At 31.9% G+C, this 17,655-nt stretch overlaps 2 protein-coding genes across 3 annotated transcripts; one reads left to right on the forward strand and one right to left on the reverse strand.

The window, feature by feature from the left end:
* The first annotated feature begins 1,837 nt into the window (after positions 1-1,837).
* Positions 1,838-11,041, forward strand: LOC11438826 (AT-hook motif nuclear-localized protein 4). Of its 2 annotated transcripts, XM_003619602.4 has the most exons (7): positions 1,838-2,005; positions 3,065-3,249; positions 7,304-7,882; positions 8,796-8,863; positions 9,484-9,612; positions 10,019-10,168; positions 10,651-11,041. In XM_003619602.4, the coding sequence occupies exons 3-7, from the start codon at positions 7,387-7,389 to the stop codon at positions 10,723-10,725; spliced, it is 918 nt and encodes a 305-aa protein (XP_003619650.1). In that variant the 5' UTR covers positions 1,838-2,005; positions 3,065-3,249; positions 7,304-7,386; the 3' UTR covers positions 10,726-11,041. The 2 variants fall into 2 exon arrangements, with proteins under 2 accessions (XP_003619650.1, XP_024641656.1); XM_024785888.2 differs by lacking the exons at positions 1,838-2,005; positions 3,065-3,249 and having other exon boundaries at positions 3,434-7,882.
* A 2,197-nt stretch (positions 11,042-13,238) lies between these two features.
* On the reverse strand, positions 13,239-14,133 carry LOC120580859 (glutamic acid-rich protein). The gene has a single exon (XM_039835047.1). The coding sequence runs from the start codon at positions 13,975-13,977 to the stop codon at positions 13,471-13,473; it is 507 nt and encodes a 168-aa protein (XP_039690981.1). The 5' UTR covers positions 13,978-14,133; the 3' UTR covers positions 13,239-13,470.
* Between the last annotated feature and the right edge of the window lie 3,522 nt (positions 14,134-17,655).

A 17,655-nucleotide genomic window follows, 5' to 3' on the forward strand; every position in this document is an offset into this window, starting at 1 on the left:
CCGTTGGTGAATGCACACGTGGAGGATCGAATGTGACACATATATAAGGCTTGCATGTGGGCTTAGAGAGAGAATATGAAACTGATTTTAGAAAGGATTTTGAGAGAGAGAGAGAGAGGGGTAGATAGAGAGAGAGAGTACGAACAATTTGAAAGAAGAAGTATAATCAAAAAGATCAAAGAGGAAGAAGCTCAATTGATTTCACAAGGATAAGACATACAGAAATGGATGCATCAGATGACAAATTTGAAGCTGAGATTGACAAGGTATGTGTTCACCCCTCTTTAACATGTAGTTAGGGTATGTTGTTATTTTCAGTTTAGGGTTTTGGAAGAACAAACGAGAGCAATAGAATTTACAAAAAGGGAGCTTGTACTACAAGTTAGAGTTTGAAGAAGATAATATCTGAAGACTTTAGAAAGCAACTCATCCGAAGCAGTTTGTCAGAAGTTGTTCATCAGAAGTTGTCTACCAGAAGCTGGCCTGGCGTCATCAGAAGCTGAAGGCTGGAAGCTTCAGAGTTTGTTAAATGTTGTTATTCTCATGCTTATGATTGCAGAAGGAATGGAAGCTTGGAGCAACGACTAATTCATAGGAATTTGAAAGCATTGGATGCTTATTCACTAAAGAACGCAGGAAAAGGGTAACAGTACAATTGTACAACCACTGCTCCACTACTTCACTCATCATGTCTGCTATTGTACAAGAATATAGTTGCAACTACGCTAGTTTTGTTCTATACTTGGAATGGATTTGAAATTTTTCCTTCATAGGAAAAATAACAAAATCAAGCAACAGATCATTGGTGATTTGATCAAGCTCCAACAACGACTCTTTTGTGATGTGCTGAAATTTCCAACATATCTCTCAGACCTCTATATAAAGGAGTGAAGACCTGTTGTTTGGATACCTAAGGCTCTTACAACAATTTTACAAGTGCCAAACCTCTACTGAAATTGTTTCACATCATAGTTCACTTAGAATTTCTTAGCAACTTTCATATCTTAGAAATTCTAGAGTCTTAAGAGTCACATCTAATTTGTATTGCGAACACCACTGATTGTATATCAAGTGTTCAACCTCAAACATTTTTCTTTGTAATTCTGTTTGAATAGAAGTCTCTTGCAGTTGTGCTTGAGCATAGGAAGTCTCTGTGTTTGAGTAGTTTGAAGCCTCTCGGTTTTGTGTTTGAGCAATTGTAATCAGATATTGATTTTAGTGAACTCTCCTTGGAAGTGCAAGGGGGAGTGGACTACTTCTGTATTGTGGAAGGAACCACTATAAATTGCTTTGAGTCTTTCTTCTTTCTCCCTCTTTACTTATCCGATGCATTTAGACTCTGAACATTACATCAGAACCTGAACTCTATCAAATTATGATCAGTAACTTTAGTTTTAGGAGAAAAAAAAAAACACAATTCAACCCCCGTTCTTGTGTTTTTCTCACCTTCAAAACATGCGCTGAATAAGAGGCAACCTATTTTGTCAAGCTAATGACTCGAATTCGAATTATATAGAATATTTTGTTCTTTCTTAATGATATAATATTTCGTTCTTTATTGGATTTAATTAACCATTTGAGCTCAATCAATCTGTGTGCAACAATCAAATGAATCATATAATATTTTTCTGGTGGTGGCCATAGTTTGAACTTCAGACCTTGCATATATTATACATTGTTTTTACCAACTAAACTAACTTCACGAGGACAAATTAATTATATAATATGAGATGAGATGAAGAGAGTAGTTTTTAAAAACATTAAATAAAATTGAACTTTCTTCACTAAATGCAACTTATGAGAAAGAAAGAAAAAAAGTAAATAAAAATTTAGTGAAACGACGCCGTAGCATACTTGTCCAATAATAGAAAACAACGATCACACAGAACTCAGAAAAGTCTCAGCAATCAATCGCTCCGATGTCGCCGTCCGTTTCAATCGCCGGTCGCCGCACCGCCACCTACCCGTGGCTCCCGCCGACCATCACCGCCGCATCTGAAATCAGGTTCCACAACTTGTTAATTTCCACTCTTTAATCTCCCGGCGTTTCTTTCATAGTTCTATCATGCAATTGAATAGGTTATCAATTCATGTGATGTAATGTGATTTTTTTTCTTTTTAACCCTAATTGAATAAGTTTTGCACTCTGAAGCATTGACACCGACCCCGACACGAACCTATAATAATTTGAAAAAATGACATGATTCAAGGCAATCATAAGTCATGTCGGTGTCAGACACGATACATAGGTCTGACACTTGGACACGCATAATGGAGTACCACGAGTACTGTACGCATACCTGGTACATGTACTTCACCGTCTTACAAGTACCCATGCTTCCGAGCTAGCAACCAATGCTGTTAGACATTGGTTAGTTACGATTTTACCTAGTGCTTTGACTTTTGTAACTTTGCTCTGATCAAGGTTATCAAGATTGATAGATTGCAAGATCATAAAACAATAAAACGCGAAATTCCAATTAGGATTAGGGGCAGTAAGATTGCAAAATGTAAGATTGGAAGATCCTACCTAAGTTCATAAGTTTTAAAAAAAGACCAACCAAATCCACAATAAACAACTACTCAAATCTTAAAAACAATGAAGTCCACAAAAAAGTAATTGAGATTAGTTAATTGAGATTTATTACATTGGAGACCACAAATTTATGTGGCCCTACTAGACTGAGGGATTAGTTTGAGTAGTATAAGCGAGGATGCTCAATTAAACTACTCAGACTAATCCCTCTAGCCATATAGGGACACATGAATAACAAAGTCCTTACGCAAAAGTCTTAACATTGACACTTGGAGTGTTAGCTTAGAGGTAAGAATTTAACCTTGCAACTAAAAGGTTGTCCAATACCGCTATATTTATACTGATTAGGTTTATTTTATTTTTTCCATTGCTTTTTCCTCTCTCTTTTAGGCATATCATTAGTTATAAATAGTGTATGTTTATACGGTTGTCAAATAAGTTGTATATTTCTTGATGTTCAAATAACATTGCTTGCACGTCACAAGACATGGTTCTAATTTTGTTTCATTTTAATTTTTTGGAAAAAAGTTGCTGAAACGACATCGTGTCATACTTCCAGTGGAAACAAGAATCACGCACACATAAGAGAATCAGAAATCAATCAAACAACACTTCCAGATTTCGCTCGCAATGTCACCATCTGCTTCAATCGCCGATCGCCACACTGCCATCTCGCGGCATCGCTCCCCGACCACCACCGCATCTCAAATCAGGTTCAACAACTTTTTAATTTTCCAATATTTCTTTCTCACTGATTCATAGCTTTATTCTTTTACCGATTTATTTTCGTTGTTCTTAAATAGCAATTTAATCTAGGCTTAATTGCACTTTTCCCCCCTATCTTTTGTTAATTGTGCGATTTTGCGCCTCCTCTTTTTTCTTTGAGCGATTTTGCACCCCATCTTTTACCAATTGTGTTTTGTTCAAAATCATCATTAAAAGAGGGGAAAGGGGGTAAAAGATGGGGTGAAAAATCGCTCAAAAAAAAGAAGAGGGGGTGCAAAATCGCACAATTGACAAGAAGATAGGGGGCAAAAGTGCAACTAAACACAAGAAGGTCCATCTAACCAGAAAGGGGGCAAAAAGATGGGGTGCAAAATCGCTCAAAAAAAAAGAGGGGGTGCAAAATCGCACAATTAGCAAAAGTTAGGGGGAAAAGTGCAATTAAGCCTTTAATCTAATAAAATCTAAATGAAATTGAATAGGTTATGAGTGTCTGCATACTTACTATATAAGTGGTTACTTGAGATAATGAATAGAATCTAAGATAGTTCAATTTTAATTATGTTGTTTCCTTCGTGATTTTTTTTGCTGGATGCATGTTAGATTTTTCCAACCCTAACATAGATATAAGTTGTGGTATTTTTACTCGTAGTAATAGTCTCTGTATGCATAGGCATCCAACATTAGATCAATGCAATTAGCTGCATACAAGGTGTCCAAAAAAGCTTATTCCTCTTCTCCATCAATGTTTGTCCAACCAACTTGTAGTTTGTAGCATTGTTAATTACAATGTGGACAACATTTTCTTGACCCACTTCCTCAACATTGTCATCCATCATTTTTAAAACTTTATGAGCTTTCTTTGAAATGGCGGAAGTATCAATTGATTTTAAAAAGAAAGTTCCCATGGGACTCTTTACCAAAATGTTTAGGATAGTCCTCCTTCTCTGGTTAATCTAGCTATTAGTCATGATTGTGAAACAACAACATCAGCTATCAAGCTCGGCTACATGAATCAAACAAAGCCATAATGTTCCATCATATTCACACTACTACGTATTTGATCCATGTCATGATTCAGTCAAGTTTTAGCAAGGCTCCAATCTGCAACCTTTGCCTTATTGTTCCAATGCTCTAACCAACTGAACTTTGACTCATGATTGTACATATAAACTTTGTCCAAGAAACTTTATACTATTCCAATATGCTATGTGTAGCCTCAACAATTTTCTTCAAATGTTTATCTGTAATGTCATGGTAAGATGGTGGCTATATCCAATACCAAACTGACCAATCATTTCACATGTCTTTATTAATTCTTCACCCTTTAGAACATTAAAGGGAATAATATTGTTGTAAACAAATGTTGCAACTTTTAGGTCAGTATCCTCCTTCAGTTTCTTCAAAGCTTATATCCAATATAAAAAAAAAAGTGCCATTTTAGACACATAATAATATAATAATAACAATAATAAGCAATAATAATAAAAGGAAATATATTATGCTATATTATTATTATTATTAAGTAATAAGTATAAATGTATTTGGTCCCCGTGAGCTCAACTCAGTTGGTAGAGACATCGCATTTTATATACAAGGGCCGGGGTTCGAACCCCGAAAACTCCCCACTTATTTACCTTAAGGGTGAAGCAACTACGCTACTAGACCAATTTCTTTTATAAAATGTATTTGTTTATAGATAAGTAATTGCGGTGTTTTGAAGTATTTTCCACTTATATATATATTATTATTTTTTTATGCATAAATATGGGAATTTCTGAATTTGGTAGGGTCCGTGTTTGATTTCGCGATTTATGAATTTTCTATACTCAAATGATCTTAGGTGGGATCACGAGTTTGACTGTAGGAATTAAGTTAGGGGCCTTATGGTCAACACAAACTGTAAGGAAAAAAGATGAGGGAGGGTCGTGCATCCGTTATAATAGAGGCATTTTATAGTAGATTCACAAAACGAAGAGAAGATTTCAAGCCATTTTCAAGTATCTTGTGAAACTGCTTTTTATGGTCAACAGTAATTAAATTAAAAAGACCAAGGACTTGTCAGTAGTTGGCAAAATTCAACGGATCATTGGCTTACTTTCCAGTTTTTAAATTTTCTTTTAAAGTTGAAATAAATTAATATCAATCAATTTATATTAAAAATTGTATCTTCCCTTTTTTTTCCAAAAAGGGGAAAAAAGATAAACATCAACCCAAATACAATGAAAAAATAACATTATTTTAAAAAAGCATTTTTTTTCTTCAAAAAATATCCTATTATTTTAATGTAATCAAATTATGTAGTATTGAATTAACAACAATTTATCTTTTTTTTTTTGTTGATTATTGAATTAACCAGATCTCTACTCAACATGAATCGAGACCGGTAAATCAAAGACTACAAAGGTGCCGTATGTAGGCGGAACACCCAAAATAAACACCAATATAATCATCGTCTAACTAATGCCTGAACCTTCAACACCCAAAAGAACCACCACCACCAAAAACCAACTTCACCAGCTAAATCAAACTCCAATGCGAGCAACCACCGTATACAAAATTCATACACACCCATCTCCACTACTCACACCCAAAAAAACTCCCCAAATCAAGCAACATCTTCACCTCATAGCTGAGCCACACCTGACCTATTCCAACACTCATTCGGCTTCCACCACCTCTCTACCCCCGGTCCACCGAGGAAAAAACACCAAATAAGACCAAACAAAACTTGAATCAAAGCACTGACGTGGCGTGTCAAAATTGCCTTTATTAAATTTCCAAGATGGAAATTTATTAAAATACCTTTATTAAATTTCCAAGACAGACGTGAACAAATTTCTTAACCATAATTTATACTTTAAGTTTTTCATCCAAAATATTATTAAAAAAAATTAAATTCCCATTATTTACTTTATTTTTCATTATAAATGTGTTTTTCATAATTTATTTGGGGGTTTTTGTTCCTAGTTTACTAGATACATTCTTGGTAGTCCTCGTGAGCTGAGCTCAGTTGGTAGGGACAAATGCATAATATATGCAAGGTTCGGGGTTCAAATTCTGACCACCACAAAAAAAAGATACATTCTTGGTAATAACTTTGATAAGAAAATTTTATAGGAATTTTTTTTCCTAGGTACTTTTAAAAAAGATTTCTGATTAACATACATATTATTTCTGAGAATTATTTAGAGATTTATAGGTAGTTACACATCAATTTATTCTCCCCTCCATGGGAATTTATTTCCACCCTTCTCCTTGGGAATAAAACAACTTTCCTAACCCAAAATCGTTTATATGAGATGGCACGGGTCTCTTCTAGCTTAACCAAGGTCTTGGGTTCGAATCCAGCCTTGGGCATGCAGATGCAGCAGCGTTAAAACTCTTAGAGAGTTTGCCGCCCATTTGGGTGCCACAAGGCTCAAGGGATTAGTCTCCGCAGTTGTGTGCGAAGAAGATACCTAGTTTACATAAAAAAAAAAAAAAAAACTTGGGCATGCAGATGCAGCAGCGTTAAAACTCTTAGAGAGTTTGCCGCCCATTTGGGTGCCACAAGGCTCAAGGGATTAGTCTCCGCAGTTGTGTGCGAAGAAGATACCTAGTTTACATAAAAAAAAAAAAAAAAAACAAACATAAGAATGCATATTTACTATCCTTTTATTCTTGGACATCTACAAAGATAACTTGAAACAAACACATAGTTAATTTCCCCCACCCTTTCTTGCAAAACCCTAGGTTTCATAAATCATATCGTAGAGTCTGTGAACCAAAGTTGTTTTTCTCTCTAACAGTTAAATCTATGTTGTGAATAGCGTCATAGACTTCCACGCCATTGGCCTGCGAAGTGCTTGTGGCAGTCGTAGATGCCGCATATAGTGGTTGAGTAGTGGTGCCATCTCGCTTGCACAACATTTTCTTGACCTTGTTTTGGTAGAAAATTTATAGAAAACTTTAATTTTTGAAATTGTTTCAATTTATTAAGGGTGTATTGGTATTTTCATACCCTTTCAGTGACCTAATTATCTTAACTCACGTGTATATAAGATTGCAATTGTGGCCGCCGGATCTTGTTTTTTCATTCTTCTCTTTGATTTCCTTCGATCCAACATTGCTACCCTGTTCCTTCAATGGCATCATCACCAACTGCCAACAACAACAAGATGGATTATTTTAAACCTACTCGTCGTGGATCCACTGATATTGGTTGGTGGTGGAATTCTTTCAAAGACGAGAATCAAAAAACAATTGTTTGTCATTTCTGTGGACATCCTTCAACTGGAGGGATCACTAGAGCCAAATATCATCAATTAGGGATCAAGGGACGAGAAGTGAAACCTTGTGAGAAAACACCTGAGGATGTAAAAATCCTTCTGAAAAATTATTTTGATTCAAAGCAAGCCGCTAAGGATGCGTGTTCTGGGCCTGCAAAGGGGTTGCCAATGCAGACTCTGGAAAGTGCTCCAGCGCCTAATTGTACAAAGGAACGGAAGAAGAGGGGTAGGCCTTTGCAGTATGAATTGGGAAGTAAGGCAGCGCTGTCACCTATGCCAGTTTCGTTTGCATTTCCGATGACCGGAGAATTTTCGGCCTCAAATAGGGGTAGAGGATTAAATGATTTTAAAGGTACAAGACCATGTTGAAATAAAATGATTGTTTTATTATTTTGCTTGTTTAGCATTTAATATTTTTAGTTATCGCATTGTATAATTTTTTGTTTTTGTTTTGTAATTATATTTTTACATTTGTTGTCGATAACCATTGTTTTTTGTTTTTTCAGAATCTGTTGGGTTGTTTTTTAACATGTGAAGCTATAGTTATTGTTTGGGTTTTAGTTGATTTAATCTTGATTTATGTTTTTTGTTTTTGTGGTTTTTTATTGATCAGTTGTTTAGTTCGGTACTAAGTCTAAAATAAAACTCGTTCAAAAGTTTGCTAGTTGACTTGTGGGAAATTGGTTAGGGATTTAGTTTATTTAATGTTGCATTATTAGAACCCACAATTGAAGAATCTGAGCAAGGATGATGGTTGAATTTGAATATGATGAAGTGTTATTGATAGGGAATGTCTGAAAAAGTTTTTTATAAATCTTATGATGTATTCTTTAGTGCAGAATGTTAATATTACATATAACGATGGTTTTAATTTATGATTTAATATGGTCATTCAAGTGCACAATTTTTTTTCATGTTCATGGAAGAGTTTTGTGGTCTTTACTTTATTAGATCCATATCTGCTGTGATGACATGCATACTTCTTTACGAGAACATAATCCCGGTTCATGATGCTTTTTTGAGGTGAATCTCTTTTACTGATTATTCGGAATCTGGCTAATATCGTATCTTGTATAGCACTGTGGATATTTGTGACATTATATGATATGTGCATGTTGAATTTGGATCTGGTAATTTTGTTTTTACACAATGAAATCAATTTGTTGTATTTTTGTGAATTACATAATAATTTGCTCTTTGGCCTCATGGTTATCTTATTCTATCACTTGTCTATCTAATAATCTACCTATCTACATATTTTACAGATGATGGGCCATCAAACTCCATTGGTTCCCATTTCTCACATCACGCCTTTATAGTGAATTCTGGCGAGGTATTTTCTTCATTACGTTTTAGGCCTATATTCTGGAAATAGTTGGATTACATCTACTAATTTTGTTCTTAATGCCTTATTCTGAATAAATGCAAAGGCTATTCGTTTAGTTTACTCATTGAAAATTAATGCATTTCACTAAATGCAATGTCATCGTACATACTAAATTTAAATACCTTTTAAGTTTAACACATACATTATTTTCCTTTCTTTATTTGGTGCCGTATTCACTGTCATCATGCTATGTAGTAAATTAATATAATTTGTACAATCTAATGTTGAAACGTATTTCAATAACTATGAGAAACATAGAACAATAATTAATCCTTACCACTTTTCAGTCACATAGAATTTCAGCTGTAGGAAAATTATGGTTATTTAAATGGAAAAAGGTATTTCAGTTTTGAAGATGTTGTTGCTGAACTTGGCTGCCAAGTGGCTACTAACAGTAGTTGTTATATGAAATAGTAAGATGTGTTTTAGTATTATTACATGAATCCTAACTACAGATTGCATATTGAAATTAAATCTCTCATTCACACTTCCATTTTTTGTATCAGTTGACAATACTGTGTGCTTATTTGTTAAATGTATTTGTGATTTTCCTATGACCTGTTTAGGATGTTGCTTCGAGAATTTCCCTTCTAGCTCTGGATTTCCAAGCTATATCCGTTCTATCTGGATCTGGCTCTATTTCAAGTGTCACAATTGATATGTCGGATTCTGGTATTGAGACTTTGAAATATGAGGTTAGTGCAGTTCTGTATATGTGATTCTTTAGCATAGATAAAAGTTTAGTCCTATATATCTCTTTCAGCAGATTCATATGTTACTTTGATATGTGAGGTTAACTCAGTCCTGTTTTATTAGCCCCTATAAAGAAGTTTAGTCCTATATATCTCTCGCATCTGATTTGTATGCGACATTAGACTTTTCCAAACACACTGTATCATTGGATGAAATCTCTTGCTGGCCAAACTAACTGAGAGTAGGCCCTGTTGTTATTTAGTGTGCCTAACATGAGATTGATACAATAGAAGGTTGAAGGAGTGTCAAATAACGGGTCTTTAGAATCACTCTCTTCCTTTTTTTTAGTTATGGCACTAGATGAAAATATTAAATGAATATGCTGACTCGTATTTTCTGCTTTTACAGGGAATTTTTGATCTACTTTCCTTGACTGGCTCGTTTGAACCAAATAAAGATGGATTAGTATCTGGGAAGCTGACTGTCTCTTTGGCCATAGGTGGCCGGGTTATTCAGGGCCCACTGGCTGGTTCGCTGGTAGCTGCAGGTCCTGTGAAGGTAAATTTGTTTTTTAAGAGGATATCTATTAGAATATTCAAAATCTTGTGAAACCGCTTATAATTTACCTTTGTTATTATAAACAATAACATCTTTACTGGTGCTACTGCTAATGATGGTTGTCAAACTCATTGTTTATTAGAATTTGGATGATGCACTATTTTACTGCTAGATATCAAGGGCCCGTTTGGATTGGCTAATTTTTTAGCTTATGCAAATAAATAAGCTTTTATGTATTATGCATAAGCTTGTTAAGGTAGTTTATGAAAAAAGAGCCTATGAAGATACAATGTTCGTTACTGAGTGAGAACTTATAAATAAATTAACATAAAAGCTTATTTATTTGCATAAGCTATTTTTGATAAGCTAAAAAATAAATCAATCCAAACGGTCTCCAAATACTACTGAAATGAAAAACTATATTACTTCATGTATGAAGAACTTTAAAGTGATTATTTTCCTCTTTCTGTTTTATGTATCAGGTTGTGGTTGCAAGTTTTTGTCCTCCAAAGACGCAGAAGCAGAAGAAAGGCAAGGAGATTGCTGATCATTCCTAATCAATTGTCCCGCTGCATAAACATTTAGGGTAGGTTTGGTTGTGAGAAGAAATGGAAAGAGAGAAAGAGTGTGAGAAGATAAAAATAGTTGAAAGCTTGTTTTGTATTATATTATCGATTATCGATGGTCAAGACTCTAGGAACTCGTCATTTGTTAATGCACGAGCCTGTCTAACTCCCAATCATTTAGAAGTTGGGTAGAGTATACTATTATTAAACCTATTGATCCTCCATATCAAGGTACATTATTGTTTTCCTTCAATTAGTGTTTGGTATTGTGTTGAGTCATCAATATTTAGGCTTCATTTATGCTATAGTACTGGTCGATTCTTACAATTATTGGATTAGCTAAATATACAAGTACTTTATGTCCTTCTCCATGCATGATTGAATTCCAAATCTAACTTTGCTAATAATCAAGTTTCTCAATGTTTTCCGAATTTAACAAATTATGGTGGCCACTCCAACATTCAATTATAAAATCCACTTCCTTTCCATATCCCTCATTGTTTGTTATTTTCTTGTCATGAGTTTGATTGACACACTAGTTTATTAAATTGGATTCATTGTTTTGTCATGTCTGTCATTCCATCTACCAAATATTGCATTGCCAAATAAAAGATAAACACATGCATATGCATTTGTCACTCTGTTTGTGAGAACTTACGGAAACCGCTTATGACATATTCATATGTTGTTTTCAACTTATTTTCATAAGTTCTCGAGGATAGTATATGAAAATAGCTTATTGCTTATATGAAAATGATTTATAGAAAAGTCGAGGATTAAGCTGCTTATCGAAACATGGACATAGACGCATTCATTCAAGCCTACATCATGTTATTAGGTAGCTTAGTGATTTTCTTTAATTAAAAAATAAATAAAAGACAAATGAATTAAAACACTAATTGAAGCATAATGCTTGACAAAATTAGTCCAAACAAAGGACAATGTCATTACAACAACCAACCAACCAAGAAAACACCAAAGATAATTATAATAGCTAATATAGTTTTTTTTTTTTTTGACAAAAATAGCTAATATTGTTGATATTATAATATGTCTCAATTTTTTTCTCTATAATGTCATAATGAATCAACACCGACATCAACTTTTTTAGCTCTCTTAATGTTACTTACAAGAATAAATACCCGCAATGATGTTCCGTAAGTGTAGCTCAATTGGTAGCTACCAGGGATAATTTGTGTAGGAACTGAGATTCGAACCCCGGATTCTCCACTTCTCCACACATAATGTGTGTGAATCTTGTCACTAGACTATTTGACTCAAAAAAAAAAAAAATACCCGCAATAATAAATAGTAGTATAAATAAACTTTTTTGCTTTTCCAATTTTTAGCTATATTCTTTAGCTAAAAGTTTATTCAATTAACAAACACTCACACGTGTGGATCTTTACAATAGTACTAATACCTATTTAAGAAAGTAGTCAAGATAAAATGAAGTGCACAAGAATAATTGCGGTTAATTTGACAAATATTGCATGATGAGACAGAACTAATTTTTTTATATTTGTAAGAAGTTGACTCATATCCTGTAAATATACAAGTTTAACCCTCCATTTGTATGGAGAGACACAGCTATATTTTTTAGTTGTAAAAAGTTGATTCATATTCCAGAAAGACATAAGTTAAAATTCTATTGATAAAAGATATGTAAATATCAATGTCAGCAATTTTTCAATGTTAAGGTTTGTTTTGACCTTAACGAGTCACAATGACCGAACTCACTTAAACTTTTCACTATATAGAAAATTAATTTTTTTTTGTGTGAATTGTTAAAATGCAATGGTACATACTGTGTGTACCCTAAAACCATAACTATTGGTGTATTTTTTTTTTTTTAGGGAAGCTATTGTTGTATGTTTAAAAGTATGTTTTACAAGGATTGTCATTTAAAACATTAATCTTGGGATCAAGATTGTTTATCTCTCTCTCTCTGACATTTTCTCTCATCTAAATTATTTATTTAAATAATTTCATTTATCTCCTAAGTAAACTAAAGTGACCAAAGTGACTAGACATTTCATCTTCTTCATATTGGGTTTGAATGCCTTTCTCGACAAAGAGTTTCTCATACTTAAGAATTTTGTTTGCTATGTTTCATGAGTGCTCCAAAGATTTTTTTTATATTGGTTAAAATTTGAATTGATCACACTATGTTAGTGGAATTTATATGAATTTTAGTCAATAGAAGGAAGAGAGTAATGAAAATAGAGAGCATGTTAAAGATTCTCTTGTTTATATTTATCTTCATCCAAATCCCTCAAAAGAAAAATATATATCCTTTCTTGGCTATTGCATCCAATATGAGGATATAAAGAACAAAAAAAGTTGTTGGAATAAAGAAATGCCCACAAACAATTTCTTTACAAGAAAAGAAATAGTAAAAAACAATAGAAAAAGATTAAAGGAATCCCTACATATTCTTCTTCCAAGCATTCTCTTTATGCCTTTTCACTTTTCCTTATCCATGTGATGTATGCAAGAATAAATAAAGTTATAAGTTGAAAATTGTTATCTTCTTTTTTCTTTGGAACTCACTCATATCCAATTCAGTTTAATTCACAATATTTTGGGAACATTACTTCCAAAAAAAACACTAAGCAAGAGGGATTAATTTTTAATAGTCAAAACTATAGAAATTATGTAGCACATATGAACAACTAACTATCTTTATGATATTTCTTAAACATGATTGAATACATCAAAATCTAAAAACATATCTTAAATGGCAAAAATTTCATTATTTTTTCTTTCATATACCAAGCTAGAAGTGCTCAACAATTCTTCTTTCCATTTTTTGTTAACTTTCTCTATAAATTCTTCCACTCTTTTCCTCAACTCATCATCATTCTCTTCTTCAACCTCTTTTTCCATTTCCTCTTTTCCTTCTTCTTCATTGTTACAATCAATATCATCATTACCTTCAATTTCGATCTTATATTCTGCTTCTTCTTCTTCTTCTTCTATCTCCGCTTCGACCGCTTCGGTGACATGTGGAACTTCTTTCTCTTGTGTCAATGATTCTACACTCTTTTCAGATGAAAACTTGATGTTGGTCTCTTGCTTTTGAGTTTCACTTATTGAAAGATGAATTTCACTTCTTTGATGAACACTTATTCTTGGCTTCAAATCCAATAAAATAATGACTATGATCAAATTGCAAAAGCAAAAAATGAATGTTGAGCTAGAAGTAGCTTGAGTAATCAACTCCAATATAGAATCTAACATGATTATGAAAAATTAGCAAAACAATACCAAAAAAAAATGGTACCAAAGAGTGAGAGAGAAGGATCAAGGTTGTGTATAAAAACTAGAGTATAACTGTTTATGCAATTTGAGGATTTTAAGGTCTATTTAAAGCCTTGTAGAGATAGATGCAAACGTGGAAAGTTCCTTTAAATTTTTTATGTGTGAGAAATTTAAGGAGTTGCTGGTGAGGTGTATTGTGAAAGCTATGAGAATATAAAAAAAAAAAAAAAAATAACAATACTATATATGTGTGAATAATGTATGTGAGAAGTTTCTTACAACTGTATGTGGGGTATTATTTTATTTATTTAATTAATTGATCAAAAGTCATTTGTACTATGCATATAACATCACATGGAGCTTTCTTGGCCATTCACGGGACTTAACCTTCTATGTCATTACTTGACATCACCAACCAAACCTTTTTACGTGTTCCTAATCTTAATTCTATCAACCATGTCATCATATATATAGTTAAAAATAAGGTTAATAGTTATTTTGATCTCTGAATGTGTAATGAGTGGTCACAATCGTTTTTTAAAGTATCAAAATTTTAAAATAGTTATTGATTATGCATTTTATTAGTCAAAATAGTCATTAACATTAAAATATTTCGTTATTATTATCATATTAGTCCTTCAATATACTTATTATCATATCGGTCTTTATAAGTACTTACTTATTGTCATTTCAGTCTATACGAAAAAAGTTATTTTGAGTATTAAAAGACTATTTTGACTAAAAAAATGTATAATCGATGACTATTTTAAAATTTTGATACATCGAAAGACTATTATAATTACTCGTTATATATTCAGGGACCAAAATGACTATTACCCCTTAAAAATAATTGTTTGATTATTTGAGGTTTTTTTCAATAATTTATCATAACTCCACCGTTAAACTTACACATGGTTGGATAAGAATACTTCACAGTTCAGATGATACAAAACTACAATTCTCATTTCTCAGCATTTAATGTGTGAATTTTGATGCTAGACTATTTGAAATAAACCGAAAAATGTAGGTACGAATATTAATTAATATCACTAATTGATTTGAGATTTGACCAGCTCACATTACATTTTTATCAGCCATTTTTAAATAATTTATACATTTATATCATATATTTACTGTGTAGAATTTGAATATCATGTCGACTTGTTTTAGTTTTAGTCATGGGATATTTGAAGGGAAAAAAAAGAATCTATAAAGAATGAAAGAGATTTTGTGATGTGGTTGAAGATTATGAGATTTTGAACTATGACCCATTGAAAGTGACCAAGAACCTAATTTTGTAGGCAAGCTATGTTACATGTTAGATATCTGTGTTGTTTTTATGTTACTTTGAAAATGTCACAATGTTCAACTACTTATATTTATGTAATTTTGACCCAAAAGTGGGAAGAAAATAATAATGATAAGCTTTTATTTTCAATAATAAATAATAATGATTAGTAGTGAAGTGTGAAGATGACCAAGTCTATGTCTATTTTAGTTGAAATTGATCGATGAACTTTTGAATGTTCATTCTATAGGGTACAAAGAAAGTCACATATTCATTTTTCTTTTGATGCTGAAATTCAATCAAACTGACTTGGTCTACCTCACTGTACTATGTTTATAATTGAAAACTTAGCATAGAATCAATATAATTTACATTTTTCTTTGATTTTGCAAGGGTTGTTAAGGATTGAGAAAATAAATCACTTAAGTGCTTATGTAATAAGCATTTATTAATTATATAAATGTTTATGTACATATAATATCTTTCTACTAGAGTAAGAGTAAATGAGGTAAAAATTTGCATAGCATTTTTTTTTTTTTTTTTTGTAGGGATTTTTGCATAGCATTTGTATAACCTGATTTGGAAGAATTTTCAAAAATAAATTAAAAATATGTAACCAACATATTGTAAGTTTTTTTTCTTCAAAGAACTTAGCGATCAAACTCACACGCTATGTTTGAAGAAGAATGTATTCTGAGTTTGAATTTACGCCTAAGTTGTTATTTAAACTGGATTTACGAACGTATCGTCATTGTGTTTTATTAAATATATTATCAGTTTTTTTATTTTTTTATTTTTTTATATTAGTTATTGAAAATACTTCTTGGAGTGTTAATGTTATAACTCATAAGATTAATTTAAATGAACTATTCCAAACACATAAGAGGAGACTTATTGGTATTATTCTCGATATTTTCTCCATAAATAAATAAATATTTGTGGACTGACTCTTAATAACTATGAGGAGACTTAGAAAATGCTAATTCAGACTCAAAGTTTCATTCTTTTAATGTATATACTATATACTACTAGTAGACGTAATAGTAGGGTAATATTAAATTATCAAGAATAAGCATTTGAATGAACCAGCTAAGTAATTCAATGTATTGGTTTCTTAAAATCAAAAATTGAAGTTGCTGCAGATTCTTGGTGGTTTTCCTGATTATTACAACAGAAACAGTTAAATCATTAAAAAAAAATTAAATTTGACAATTGAAGTGTTCCCACTATCAATTATTGTTTATATCCACCTTAGTTGACTTTCAATTACATTTGATTAAGTATCATATTTTGATTGCTTGCCCACTTCTTAAATCTTTGTTTATATATTTTTCCTAACCACAAATGGTTCTTTTGATTTCAATATTAAAATATTTTTCCCTTCTTCCGACATAGAATGATTTCATAATTTTATAATTATGTCTACATTGTAAGAGTTGATTATTACTACCTCCGTCTCTCAGATTAAATTATTACTACCTCCGTCTTAGATTAGGAGTCTACTTTAAGTTTTTCACGTACGATTATTAAGGAAATGATTACTACTATTGATTTTAATGATAAAATATGTATTATTTACTAAAACACCATTATTAGTTATAGTTAATGGAATAATTATAGATGATTGAAATACAATAAATAAAGGTGTATTAGTAGAAAAAAAATAATAAATATTGTAGTGATATTATAGAAGGAACCAACAATTTGAGACACGAAAAAAATGGAAAGAAGACAAAGACGAATGGAATACAATTAGTTATTGGAGAAAAATGGAAATTTTATAAGACTTAAACATCATAAAAAATAAAAGGCTTAAGTGTACTTTTGGCCCATAACTTTTAAAATGTTGTGACTTTGGTTCCTTATTAAATATAATGAAAAATTTAGTCCTTTATGAATTAACCTCTTTGCAATAATCATCATTTTCTCCAATTTTGACTCAGTCAACGCTTGTGTAGCATGCCACATATGTAATTACTGATTTAAGAAAAGCCAAATAATTAATAATGAAATATAATAATTAAAAAATAATATTTAAAAAAAAAACCAATTTTTTTTAAATACTCATCCTCTTCTTCATATCTTCATCATCATTCTTCATACAAACATTAGAAATAATATTATGGTTAGATGGAGAATCAAGTCATTACGAGACAATTAAAATAATAATTTGTTCCATTATTTTTGGTTATAGACATCTAAACTACTTATAAAAAATGTGAAACAAAGCATTTTATTAACATCGTAATATGTGGAGTTAGTTCAAACAGATTTGTATTCTTGAAATTTTACTAACATTAGAAATCAGCTAATTCTAATATTTTAACAACACAATAAATTAAAATTATGGGCCAACATTATTGCATTTC

Source organism: Medicago truncatula, chromosome 6 (assembly GCF_003473485.1).
Source record: "Medicago truncatula cultivar Jemalong A17 chromosome 6, MtrunA17r5.0-ANR, whole genome shotgun sequence".
Classification (NCBI taxonomy): Eukaryota; Viridiplantae; Streptophyta; class Magnoliopsida; order Fabales; family Fabaceae; genus Medicago; species Medicago truncatula.